Here is a 14,931-nt window from a genome sequence, read left to right on the forward strand (position 1 = left end):
AGACATAATGAATCTGCTGGATAAATAAATTGTATCAAACACAATACAATTATTTATTTACATCTAATAAATAACAAATCCATTTACACTCAATGTTTGCAGAAGTTTAGTGTAATAGTTGTAATGGACAGTAACAGACAAGCAAAACTGGGAGAATGGTACCACCAGAGAAATCTGGGATAAAGTGTACAAGCAAGATCCCTTCAAGTAGCTCATAAGTGTGGAGATGGATTTACAAGAGTACAGAATGCCACAGTTAAAAAAGATTTATATGATGGCAAGAACAGAGCCTAGAGAAGTGTGACAGAATAATGGTATGTTTGAATTTTATGTAAAGGAGATGAAGCCAACAGAAAGGAAAAAAAAAATTAAAGGAAATATTAAAATGTCAGTATTAACAGAACAAATCTCACCAAGTAAAAATCCATGAACAAGATGAGTTCAAAGGACTCTACAAATAAAGAAAATGTGTCACAGAAGTCTAAGAGTAAGACATATTTTTTTTGCCCTCTGACAATAATATTTAAATATATGGTTATTCTCTCAGACCTTAAATAACAGTTCTGCAACTCTCTAAATATGATTTTCCATTCTCAAATAAATATCTATGTAACAGTTCTGGAGATTAGAAACACATTGATTAAAGAATCAATTTTATTATAACAAGATAATTAAAAATTAATTTCAGCAAAATAACAAAACAACAGAATAAATAAGAATAAATAAATTAATAAGCAGAAGTATGCAGGTAGGCACAGAGAAAAATACTCAATGCAATCTGAGCAGTGTGCCAAATAATAAATATTTATTTATTTATTAATCTCATGGCTTCTTTGATGGCACTGGACTTTTCCCTCTCCGTTTAGCAGCTTTCTCCATTTTCAGCTGTAACAAGAAAAGACATCAACAATGGTTGAAGCACTAATTTGCAAGTCAGCTAACAATGCAATATTAAATTGCTACATCCAGCCACAAATTTACCAGAGTGATACATGCAGTGAAGAGAGCTACAGAGCATTATTAACCCAACCTAGCATTGCTTATGTTTGCAGCATAGGACAAAGGAGCACTTTCATAGCTCTGCTGCTCCTCCCCTATTCAAACCAGGGCTGCCTTATTTCTGATAATGGCAATCTAGGTACTTATGTATTCCTCAAGGCCAGTGTGCCTCACAGATGTTCATGAGTTTATCTCTGTGTAAGGTAAAGCAGCGTTATTACAGATGTCTAACAGATACAGTAAGATGAACCAGCATGCACAAAGTCACCAAGGAATGGTGCTGAGACAGATGCTAAATCTCCGTCTCAGTGTCTCCTCACTGATCCACAAGGTCATGACTTCCTCTCGTGAGATTTTTTTCTACACAGTAGGCTCTTACAGCATGGTATGATTTACCAACACATATACATTTAACTATGCCATTTTGTAGTAAGACTGTCAATCCAAACCAATATATCTGTTGTTCTCATGTATTGTTACATTAGTGAATGAAATTATATTTAGAGTAATTACATAAAAAGAATGCATGGGCTTTTGCATCTAATACTAGATATCCCACTGGTAACAAAAACTCAAGAAAAAAAATTAACATGCTTTTTCCCTCTCATAAAATAATGTCAAAAGGAAGTCAAGCCTCATTCCTCATTTGGATGTCCCTACAAATGAACTCACTGCTAAGCAATCCTGTTGTTGGTCTACACAGGAGCTGATTTTAAAACATTTTTCCTTATTTGGAGGCTTGAGGTTTGTAGCTGAAATTCCTACTACCTTTTGCAAAGAAAATAAAATCTTGGGGGGGGGGGAAGAAATGGAGGAATTTGGATTTGATAGTAACATGTTTTCTATTAATTGATATAATATTTTTAACATTGGACCATATTTTGTGATTATTTCCAAAATAAGGAAATATTTCCAAAATTTCACAAAGCTAGAACAGCTTTCTCTTTAACAAACACCTTGTTTCAAGCACCAAGCATAATAGCAGTTTCAATTTTAAAAGTTAATTATGCAACACTGCCTTACAAAAGAATTCATAAACAGTCAATACACACTTCAGCTGAGATGGCGGAGCTAAGGAGCTTATGTGGGGAAAGAATTGGTATTTAAGCATGTAAGTAACCTATACCACAGGGCATTTAAATTTAAGATAGTCAGTGGGGTGGAGGAGACACCTCTAAGGGAGTGATACAGATCATCTAAGAAAGACAGACCAGATTTAGCCCAATTTATTCAGACATTCATTAAAAAAAAGCACTATGAATTTTATAAATGAGGTAGCAAACACACAGTCCTAAATGTCACAGGACTTGCTGTGAGTCTGCTTTGTCGTTTCTTTTTGTCACATAGTAAAATATTTCAGTTTTCTGTAATGGCAGGTTACTTAATTAAAATCTGTCCAGTTAAGGTAAATGGCATCCCACATGACTGGCCTCTGAAATCCTATAATAGCCCTTAACTGTATTTAAAACATTATGTTAAGAAGCTAGTGCTTCCTCAGGAACAAGAGAAGTAACTATATAATACATTTATATGCTACTTAAATCACATATGTAGCATTTTAGACATCCTCTTGTGAAAGTGTATTTAAATTAGCGAAGAAATGTGGTAACTTGCCCGTTCTTGATAACGTTTTTCAAAGTAAGCCATGTCATCTTCTTCTGAAGGTTTTCCATGAGAAATTTGCCCTGTGGCACTTGAACTACCTGAAAAACAAACAAACAAACAAACAAAACAAAAAAACAAAACTCCTTTTTCATTAAGGATACTTGTTATTCTATTAGTTATGTTTTACATTTGGCAAAATACATGTATAATGAGAACTCACCTTTACAGGCAAGTACAAAACACAGCAGTTGGGATCAAAGAGAAACCTCTTTAATCTAGGCTAGCAGCTATTATAAATTGTCTTGGTGAAGTTCAACAGTTAGAGTAATTGCTAAATTTTTATACTAAACAAGGGACATAAAATAGGCATAACTGATCTATGATTCCATCTAGAAAAGACTTTCTGGCAGAAGGCAGTTTCACAGGATTATGCTGAATATATACAACCAGTTCAGTATAATGAGCTTCTCATAGGAATTAAAAATTTTAAAAACTGACCCAATGAATAGGTGACACCATTAATGGGGAAGATAACAAATGCTAGGAGAAAATCATTTCAGGTAAAAACCACATCATGAGCAGAAATAACAAGCATTAAGAAAACAGTTATTCTAAACATTTCAAGTACATGAATGCTGTATTAAATATACACATATTTCACATAACAAGGCTTCCATATTCAATGTTTAACTTTTATTTTAGCCCTTCAATCATCCTTCAATTCATTACTAAAATAATTTCATTTTATATTAAATTCTTTTTGTATAACAGTATTATCCTACTTAAACATTTCACCTGCTCTCTGTGAGATGGTTTGAGCAGAACTAGAAGGCCCCTGAAATGCTTTTAGAAATGGATGATCCATGCTGGTAACAGGGGCTGCTAAAAGTTCAGCAGAAGGAGCACCTGTTAGAAAATAAGTCGAATGAAAACAATAATTAACTTCATGAGATAGATTCCTAATATACAAGATGGGGTCAAAACAAGGCTACAAATTCATATCTACAACTCTCAGTGCAGTCCCCATAAACTTGAGTTAACAAAAGCATTACAAGGATGGCTTCGAAAGAAATGGAAAGCTTTGTTTCTTTAGTTACTATCATAGTTTCTAAACTTCTGACAAATCCAGGAAACCAGATCAGAATTTAAAAAAGAAATAATGAATATATGGCAATTATAGATAAAACAGTATTTCAGGACAAAATGTATCCATTATTAAATGACACAAAATCACAGAATAGCAGAAGTATCAAGGCCAACTAACATGTCTGTTCTGTGAATTATCTCTGGTTTTTTAAGCTGAACAGCTATTAACCTTTGAGTTTGAAAACAAAAATGCTGTAAATATATAACCAAGAAATTCGTGGGCACTATTAGGCTAAAGGATTAACATAAATATAATGTGGAAGTATTAAGAGAAAAAGAGAAGTTACAGTTCCTTCTAAAAGATATGCTGCCTTTCAATCAGAAGCAACTGAGCTGAACACCAGAACTGTTGATAAAGAGTTATTTTATCAATTCAGTACAGGAAGTTGGACAACACGGTCACAGTGATCTCTTCACACCAAAGGATTGCTGGAAAAAAAAATCTATCTGCATTCCTATTCCCATTGATCCAGTTTGCCTTCAAACTTTGAAAATCTATTTTGATTTAGTACTTTTCAAAGCTACTTAGGTGGAGAACTAAAACTTCATCTCAGGTCAGCTGCACTTACCTATTCCACTGTCATCAAGTCTCATGTAGCCTTCTGCTAGGGAACTAAAACCAGTCAGTCCTCCCATAGCAGCATAAGGAACATCCTGCCCCACAGGCTTTCCTTGGGCCAAGCGCTCCTCTTTGGTTTCCACAACTGTTTCATGAGCATATGTTGGCTGACCACATGCACAAGTAAAGCAACTATGAAAGCCTGAACACTTGGAACCTAATAAAAAAAAAAAAATGAGTGAGATGATAATGGAATTTATACCTCATTGCAGACAAAATGGTTTTCCTAAACTGATCTCGTAAAAAACTAGAGTTCCTTCACTACAAAAGCATCCAGCTATATCAAAAAATCATATAAACATAAAGGATCACTGTGGAGATTAGATCATAAAGCCCATCCAGTCACAAGGTCTCATTCAGTTTCAAGTACCTCTGAGGATGGTGATTCCACCTCTCTCAGCAGCTTGGACCAATGCTGGATCAGACATTTCTTTTCTGATATGTAACTATATTTCCTGTGTTGTAACTTGTGTCCACTGCCATTAACAACAGTCCTCTCTATCCACTGACAAAAAATAAAGGGATAAGAAATTCTGACACTGGTAAAGATGACAACCTGCCAGCATTTTGGCAATATTGCCTCCAGAGCTGTACAGCACATGGCAGTGTTGCATGGCCAAAAAGCTTCATATCATAATTTATTATATAAATCACAATTTAAATGCCTTTTAAAATCAGCAAAATTATCTCAGTAGTAAACAGAGACTGTGGCAACAGCAAAATGGGTTCTACATAAGAGTACAGTTAGACTAACTTTCATGGGGGTTTTTAACCTCACATAGTCATAGGATGTAACTGAAATAGTTATACACGTGTCATGTGACATTCAGAAACAGAGTGGAGTGAAGTGACCTATCTGCCCTAAACTCGGGGATAAAACTGTCATCAAAGCCCTGCTGGAGCAATGATGTGACCAAGAAATTGAGGAACTGATTTTGCAAATGTTTCATTATACATCATCATCATCATACTCTGCTTTCAACTCACAGTTAATTTTGCAGAGCACCAAGAAAGATTTTTTTAAGTCTTGCGTAATATGCTTGAGGATCATATTCTTGAGAATGTTAAAGGCTTTTTCATATAATTTTGGGCACTCCTTGGTAACAAAGCTCTGTATTCTGTGTTTGGACACAGAATGCAGTGTATATGATATATAAAGTGTAACAGCAGTATTTTCAATTATAATTTATCTATCACATTAGATTTATCAACACTGAACTAAACTAATACCATTACATTAAAACAACACAAGTCCAAAACAGAAGCAAGTCTTGACACTTCTCTGTGAAATCTCTGAATCCCTTAGAAGTGTCCAGTATTTTTGAGAAACACTGAAAAAAGTGCATAATATATATTATTATTGAACGGATTCAGTCTGAATTGTCCAATTGCACATTTAAGATTTTTGCATTACTTAGAGCAAATCTTGAAAGGCTGTCATATAAATATTTTATGATTTATTCTATGGGATATGATTCCCAAACAGTAAAAGCTGTTTACAGTTTTTCCTGTACAAAATAGTGACATTTTATGAAAGAGATTTAATAACAGAACTCTAGCAAAAAAAATCTTCAGCTTACATAATTTGAAATTTCAAACTAAAACATCTCTATGCATTATTTATTTTATGTGGTCAATAACTACTGCTGTTTCATTACCTAAACCTCAAACAACTGAAGCAAAAAACTTCCTCTTAATCCTTTTTCAAAGCTCTTCCTTGAAACTCCAATCCCATTTACCTTTCTGGACTCACAATCTGTATGCTCAGGAACTGCTTTGTTAGAGTGCTAACAACAGTATTATTTGAGAACAGAGCGCTACTTCCTATGGAACTGAGAAAAGATACATTAACATTATATTCAACTAGGCAATAGAGGAATGGAGATCAACCCTTCTCTCTCACAAACTACCAAGTTCAGGTAGAAAAGTCATGTGCATGCAGCTGGAAGTGACAAACTGCAAATGCAGTGCTTTCATACTGCCTAACTTCAGGCATCTGCCTCCATAAGCACCTAACTAAATCATTCAGAAACTTACGCTCCTTCACAGGACTTGGGGAAGCCAAGGGTCTTGTTCTAAACCCTCCTGCAAAAGGTGATGTCTTCCTTCCCACTTCTCATCCTCCTTCAAGGATCAAAGTACACATCAGTGACAAGTGCAGCATATACCTAATACCCAGGGACAAATAGAGATCCCTAACTTCTTGTTTCTGTTGAGTTTCCTAGCAAAGAATGATGCAAGCCCATCCCTAACTTACAAGAGTTACATGGAAATCCAGGTGCTGCACTGTGCTGGTCAGCAAAGTGTTTGCATCTACAGCGGATGGGCTGGGTGCCATTCAGAGGGACATAGTGGTAGGACTGGCATGGACAACATCTCACTCTGCAAGGCACACAAATAGGACGCTCTTTGGGAAGCACTTCATAGTCTGTTTTGTGTTGTTTATACCTAAAAGAGGTAAAAATAATAACTTTCATAACTTTATTAGTATTTATCAGAAAAGTAACTGAGAGTCTTATAATTTACTTCGCAAATTTGGGTTTCAAGTATCCTTAATTATATTACTGTTAATTGTTAATTTTTAATTAAATGCATAGTATCAGCTGCTTTTACAACTATTTATCACATAAATATCACAGATCTTTATCTTTTGTATTGATACCACTATCAGAATCAATATGATCTACAATAACTCATACCTTAAAGCTGAATTTATTGAAGACTGCAAAACCATTTTGGTTTCAAAAATTTATTGAGATTTAGATTTAAGAACAGTTCTTACTGTCTAAAACCTTATTTTCTCAACACTCAGGCCTTAAATTAACTTGCTTATGTGGTACGGTAATGTATCTGGAAATACTTTACATTTTCCTGATTTTTTAAAAAAAAACAACAGTGGTATGAAAAAAGAAAAGCTGCCTACCGGTGAGTACAAAAGCACAGTGTCTCTGGTCCCACAAGCTTACAGTCCATGCCAGTTGGTGATCTCCAGCTCACATACAACCTGTTCTGTAATCGAATTGGTAGTACTCTTCTTTTGTACTCCTCATATTCCTCAGGAGTAAAGAGCTTTCCTCCATCATCATCACCTACAATTCTGTAAGCATGTTATAAAAAGAACCATAAGGATATGAAGACAATAAAAGTAGATTTCTCCAGATATTTTTTCAAATAATACATAACAGTACTTTTGCTGTAAATGCAAAAAGAAAATCTTGTATTTCACAATACTGTTCTAGTGATATACATTTAACAGAACTATAGCTGATCTTTAGAGAAATTTTGTGAATAATGTTCTTTTGAAAAAATTGCTCTGACAGACTGAAAAACAGTCTTGTAAGACAAAAGGAAAAAATAAAGGAAACTACACAGGACTCCTTTTCATATGGCAGAAAATGCAATGAGTATCAAGGGTTGTGTAACCAGCTAGCTCTGCATCAGACTTCTTGAATGATCTCTGGCAAGTCACTTCACCCATCTACACTTAACTGTACTGTAGACTTGTTCGTATCAAGTGATTTAATCTTAGTCTAGTTTGAAATTACTGCAAGCAGGAAAACAAACTGCCATCAAAGTAACAAACAACACATCCAAGTTGTCTTCTAACTTGCAAGAAGGCTATGATAGTTTCTGCAGCTAAAGTTGATGGGAGCTGTATCCCACAACTCAGACAGGCCCACTATATTCAAAGTCAAGGTCACTGAATATCTGGAACTCCTGAGCTGCATCCATATTCTGCATTTATAGAAACAATTGATAACAATAAGTAAAACCTGTAAAATACAATTAAGACTTAATTGCAACACTTAGCTATGCTGAAAGTTAGTTTATTAGTGTCTGTAAATATTTCAGTTATTATTTGTTGGGTGCCCTAAAACACACTGAATGAGTCGTTCTGTGTCAAATATTCTGTGGATTTGTGCATTGCCAGTACTGTACAGCACCAGAGTAACGTGACAACACATCGCTGTCATTTACACATCAACCCAGCCAACGCCCACTGAATCACTGTACACCTTATGTAAGAAATACCACTGTGCCTTCCTCTCGTGTTTTATTTAACTGTTCCTAAGCTAAATTCAGATCACACTTCAGCACAATGACTGTGTTCATGTTTATTTTTGCTCAGCCTTTCGAGAGGAGTGCTGACGAGATTAGCAAAGACACACAAAGTAGTATGAGGGCTTTATAGAGTGCAAAACTAGAACTCATGATGCACGGAAGTCCGTGTTTTCTGAAAGAGCAGTACAGCTGTCAGATTATCACAGAACGGCTTGGGTTGGAGGGGACATTAAAGATACCCTAGTTCCAACCTCCCTGCTAGCCCATATGGCCTCTCCCAGCACATCACACAGACACGCTGCCGGGCGGGCCTGGATGCGGTGAACGACGCGTTCCTTTGCTGCACAGCGTTTACGCCATGCCCGCACCAGGGCACACCAGACACGGCACCTCCGGCTGCGACAGTGAACGGCGGGCGGTGGATGTGACTCAACGCAGCCGCCACAAACCCCGGAGGAGCGGCTTCGGGAGGGCGGCGGGCGAGCGCGAGCATCTCCTCAGGAGGAATCCCGGGCCGCGCGCCGGACACGGGGGATGCGGCACCGCCGCCGCCGGCACCCCGCCCCAGCGACCCCCACCGCGCCGGCACTGTCCCCTCACCGCCGGTACTCCGCGTACTCTTCCAGGGCCTCCGCCTCCACCTGCAGCCGCTCCATGACCGGCCCAGCCGCCGTCAGGGCGCCGGGAGCGCCGGGCGCCGCCCGCGCACGGAGCGCGGCAGGCGGGAGGCAGGCGGGGGGCAGGCGGGGGGCAGGCGGGGGGCAGGCGGGTCAGCACGCACCGCACCGGTCACTGAGAAACGCGCGTGGAACTACGGGGTGTGTGCCGTGTACGCGGGCACGGCGAGCCCCGCGCCAGGAGGTTTTCCCGAACGCGACTCGTTTCCCGGTGCGCAGCGCAAATTCACACACCGTATTTCTGTGTTTTATTCTAGTTGGCGCAAAGGGGGGAGCTAGGCGGTAACCCACAAAAGGCTCACTGGTCATCAAGACTTTATACTCTTTATACATTTTAACAAGGGCATCGGCATTCATTGGTTACAAGTTACATAACTTTTCTATTAACACTCAAACCCCTATTTGCTAGTTATAGCTCTCGATTCTTATGAGAATTAGTCTGCAGGTGCAGTTCTCTCCATTTGAGTCTGGGGTCCGTTTTGAGTAGGTGGTCACAATCGCCCACTGCCGGAATTACCTTTCCCTGAGTTACTGCTCAGTTCTGCTGACTTCACTCTTGGTGGCTCTTGTCCAGATGGCCCATTTATCCTGGAATTGTCTTCTCTTTTCCTTAAAACAAAAGATTAGCCAAACATACAACATTCACAATGCAATTGCTTAATCATAACTGTCTAGCTACAGCTACTGACTAACAACAACAAAAAAAATTGCAAAGTTTGATTCAAATCTCGAGCGGCTCAAATCTTGAGGGGCTTGATATCAAGGACAAGGACATACGTGGTGCATGCATCCCCCAGGAATGGCAGTCATCCCCCACTCCTCTCAGAATGGACACCCTCCCTGAGTGGCAGTGCCAGGGCACAAGCACATGCACATCCAGAAATGTGTGTGTGCAGATCCGCGCACCTGAGGTGCCTCAGAAAGGCATCCACAATCACGAGTGCCACCAGCTACGCAGCACCTTGTGTCCACCCAAGCCCTCACGGCACCTGCCCTGCACTCACATGGTCCTCAGCTGCTGCTGCTATTTAGACCACTTCATTCCTGGTGGGTAGGTGATGGGTATTTTTGGTTGGTCACTGATTCCCCGTCACTCTTCCATTATACAATAAAATATATGTTCCATTACAAAATGTGTGTTTTGTTCATAGTTCAAGACAACAGGAGGCTAACTTTGGGAAACACTGCTAACCAAAGATGGTTCTTAAGATTGGCAAACTGCAATTCCCCATTCCTCTCCATGTGCCACAAGCAATGCCGCTACATTGAAGCAAGTCCTCTGATGTGTTTGAGGGCTGTAGTGAATACACCAGAGACTGCTACTTCAGGTACTGCACTATCCGTGTAAATTACTGCTTCCCCTTGATACAAACACCCTGGCCACAAAGTGACCAAATATGTGAGGAAAAGATGTAGTATGTTTTCTTTATCTGAGCTTTAGGAAATTGGTATTTAAATTGTGCTCTGCCTGCTAGCATGAGCTGCAAACCCTCAGACTGTCAAATTGAAACCCACAAAGAGAGGCTTTTTCCATACCATACAACGACACTTGCCTGGCAATAAAAAGGTACAGCAATTCGGGGAAATCTCTAGATTGTTTCAAACTGGGCAAGCCACAAGCAATGAAGCAGAAGGTGAAGAGGATTGTCACAAGAACTACAGCAGTGTTTTGCCAAAACATCCCCCAAAGAGAAATGAAACAACAGGGACACTCCCAGGTTTCCAGCAGTATCTAAATAAGGTGACAGGGCATATGGTCTGGGCATTTGTCCTGTGGCTATGCCACATGTATAAGAAATTTCAGCAGAGGAGACAGCACTACAATGCAACACACACGTTCTGTCACATTGAGATCTGAACATGAACAGGTCACTCAAAGGCAGAAATTATATGGGAGCAAGTCCTCACTGCAGTCAATACATCTTCAAGTAAGTTAGTGGAGGAAAATAAAATCCCACCAAAAAAATAAGCATTATTTCTCCAGGGAAAATTCCTCCTCTGACCACAACTTTGATAAAGAAAGAGATGGGGAAAGCGGACCTTGAAAGCAGGACAAGAAGCTCTGCAGACAGGGGGTTTGAACATAACAAGAAACACACTGCTGCACAGGAGCTGCACAAAATTGAAGATCTTTGAGATACCTTATCTGTATGCACATTTCACTGGTGCCAGATTCCAGCATTGCCAATAAAGGGGGGAAGGGGTGGAAAGAGCTCTGGCAAGCCTGGTTCACACAGAATGAGCAGAGCTCCTATGTCATGGGTTGATGTGCCTCATCTGTGCAAGATCTTTGTTAAAAACAGTCCTCTGAAATACAGTTTGGGTTTGGAGAGCAGAGCCAGGTTTCTGAATAAGGCAGCTTTCGGCGACAAATGTTAGTCTATATTGCACTTTAGCATCAGATTACCTGTGAACAGTCAGTGAGAACTTATCAAGAGCAGGAAATCAAGTCATTTTTTGCTGAGGCATCTGTCCTATGAACTACCTCCCATCACAAAAATTGAGGATTTATTTCTGGATTTGATCATAGCAAGTGTTTTCTGCAATACAGACAGTGTTCAGCTTATTAGCATCCAGGTCTTATTACCTAGTAAGACCCCACTCAAGATCTGCCTGGATCCAAATCTGGATCTGTAAACTTATTTGGGAACAGATATGAAAGGTGAAAGACTTTGAGAAATGGAGTTCTTAGCTAATAAAGGTATTTGAAACACTCACTGTTTTACTGTCATAGCATGAGTATAGGAGTACATTTTGGACTCAGAAAACCCTCTCCCGTCTCTCATCTCTTCTAAGAGATTGTTAATAGACATCCAAAATAAAATTCATTAAAAACTGACTCAAACCAGATTTTTCATGTAAACTACCAAATAATTTTGAGTAGCAAAAAAGGAAAAAAAAAGGCTTTCTGCTCCCATGAATAAGCCATGACACAAGGTAAGTAAAAGGAACAGGAATCCAGATGGCATGTTTTACCTCCTATGGTTGTGATATAGCATACGGATGCTGCTGGCCCAAGATCTTTGAACACATCAAAGTGGGTTGAACATATGGACACTTAGTTATAGTACAGTTCTGTGAGACCTAAGGTACTGCCTACACATCAAAGGCAACAGCTTAAAGCTGCATGGGGTGTTGACAGTCTCTCTCAACACCCTCTGTTAACAATAAAATGTGTGACCCTTTAAATTTTTTGAAACCCTTACAAGTTTGACAAGTGCTTAAAATTATTCTCAGTGAAATACCTATGCAAATTGAAGACAGCCACTTTATTAATACAAGAATAAATAATTTAGAAAAAAACCTGTTTTAATATTTTTTTGACCTCAAGTCATCACTTTGAAGTAGTAGTCAGTCATTCTATTTCTATGGATCTGGTCAATCAACTATTCTGGAAACGCGAATTAAAGTAGCAAAAAGAATAATATAAACGATTTCCATTAAATTGTTCCCTCCATCCATATTTGTAACCAATATTCTGATATACTTCAAGGCAAATACTAGCAGTACTCACTTCTATAAACTTCTGACCATGACCATACATTATGCTACAATAAAGTAGTTTTTTAATTATTAATCCTAATTTACAGTATTTAAAAATTACAGCATGTTTTTCTTCAGTTTACTATCAGGAAAACAGAACATGATTAGACATGTACAGACAGAATAAGCTGATGAATGTCACAGAGAATATGTAAGCTCATGTGCAAGTAAGGGTCAATTAATGAAAGGTTTTTGCTGGAAGTACTGACAAACATAGGTGGGAAATCTGTAGTAATTAAGATCACATAGAGATAAGGTAATTCAGCAGCATGTGATGCCACTGATGTTTAAGAGAGGTGATTCCATGAACATATGTAACATGAAATTTTTTTAACTTGGGCTTAATTTTAATAATCTAAATGATAGTTTCAAACAGATTCAAATGCCTATGTGCATCATTCCTGACAAACTGAGATTAGTGAAGTACCAATTCAGTAAACGTCTTTTCTACATGAAAAACATTTAAAAAGTCTAATTCACTTTTTGAGCTACTGTAAAGGGAAGTCTCCCATTTCACTCTTGCCTTTGAAGGTGGCATACTATCAGATATGTTAAATTGAACCCCACAGGTAGCAGACTGCTTTGTTTTGTAAAGTACAAACTAATGAAAGGGCATTAGGTAAGGGGGGTCATATTTGGATTAATTGTTAAAGATATCAATTGACACTCTACATCACCTTTAAAAATACTACATCAATTAAGTAAGAATGTTCTAGACATTTAACTTATTCAATGAGTTTGAGTGTTTTTAGGAGTTAAAAGGGTTTCAAGAAAACATAATAAACTGCGATGTTAAATTTTATGTAATCATTTTTCTAAATAAACTTCTTGTTCCCAAATTTACTCTGCTTCTGCATTCCCATGAACAAAGGCCACAATGGCAGCAAATACCCCCAGAACATGTACATGCACAGGAGGTGCTTGGTCTCTTAAGCAACTTGCACACATCACAAACATGATGCAGCTTGGAAACCTCTGCATTAGCAAATATATTTAATTCAAATTTAGATCTATCTAGCCAGCTTCTTTAAATGATTGCGTTGATGAAAAACAAATATTTAGCAGTTACTTGGAAAAACAGATCAACCTGTGCAACATATGACACATATTACTGGGTACCAAGGAGACTGATATTTCACCACACTAAATACAAGAATCTCTATACCCTTGTGTATTTTTCCTTTAATTTTAAAATTATTGCATTAAAAACAGATCAGCAAACTTCTGTGATCCTAACAGTGCATAGGTGGCTTGTTAAGAGCCATCTCAGTGTGTTTCAGAGGAGCATCTGTTCATCTGTCCATCCATTCATCCCAAAGGTTCTTTAATGTGGAGCCACTCAGGACTTTTTCTTCTTCACACAGAATTGTCAGACAATGCTTAGACATCTTAATTATGTTAAGGTTAATAAGGTGAAATTCCAAAATTATTTATTTAGATGAAGAAAGAAACAAAAAGAACTGTCTGTTTAGACAGCAATCAATATATATTCTTTTCTTTCCATTTTTCTTCATTAGAACTTTTGTTTGGGAGTGGATCTTGAACATTTTTTGCTACCTATATTAAGCAAATCATTCACAGGCACAGAAGTACTGACAATTATCTAGTAAAATCAGCTGATAAACACTCGGGAGGCAAATTACATCTGGGAAAATTTAAGACTCATAATTTACCGAAAGATTTCAAGGCCAAAACCAAAACACTCCCCCCTCCCTTCAAATCAGCAGTTCTTTATATAAGAGTTATATGGCCCCCTGTCCTCCAAAGAAAAGGGAAAAAAAAACCCCAAAACACCAAACCAAATCCAGCCCAAGAATCAAGCAACTTCAAGAAGATTCCATATTACAAAAATTGAAGCAGGTCAGTTTGGGGGGGATTATGTTGTTGTCTGAAATAGGAAATACACAGCTGCATCATAAAAACTGCAGCACAGTAGAAACACTACTTAAATATTTCTCAGGAAAAAAAAATTAACTGTTTGGCAACACAACCAAATCCTGTGAAACTATCAAGCATTTTGGACCCAGGGTAAGTTGTAGGCTTTCTCTTGCTTCTTTTTCACCCAAACCCTCGGGTTCTTTACAGAACCCCTAATAATGCTGGTTTCAGGCAAAATGAGATATAGGATGCTACTAGACCATTTTTAACTTGCTCCTTGACAAACACTTCTTTCAACTATATTAATGAATGGAACTTTTGTGCCATAAAACAGAGGTAGTTCACAGTTTTCTCTATGTATTTGTCAAGTACAAGCTAATTCCAATGAGCCATTGTGCTAAT

General features: G+C 38.1%; 1 protein-coding gene across 1 annotated transcript; it reads right to left on the reverse strand.

The window, feature by feature from the left end:
• Positions 1–636: 636 nt before the first annotated feature.
• FAM221A (family with sequence similarity 221 member A) lies at positions 637–9,157 on the reverse strand. The gene is made up of 7 exons (XM_064674939.1): positions 9,032–9,157; positions 7,293–7,466; positions 6,627–6,817; positions 4,320–4,526; positions 3,400–3,510; positions 2,614–2,702; positions 637–885 (listed from the first exon to the last, which is right to left on the reverse strand). Exons 1-7 carry the CDS (start codon positions 9,085–9,087, stop codon positions 823–825), a joined length of 891 nt encoding a protein of 296 aa, XP_064531009.1. The 5' UTR covers positions 9,088–9,157; the 3' UTR covers positions 637–822.
• Positions 9,158–14,931: the final 5,774 nt, after the last annotated feature.

The sequence above is a fragment of the Pseudopipra pipra genome, chromosome 1 (assembly GCF_036250125.1).
Source record: "Pseudopipra pipra isolate bDixPip1 chromosome 1, bDixPip1.hap1, whole genome shotgun sequence".
NCBI classification, from domain to species: domain Eukaryota; kingdom Metazoa; phylum Chordata; class Aves; order Passeriformes; family Pipridae; genus Pseudopipra; species Pseudopipra pipra.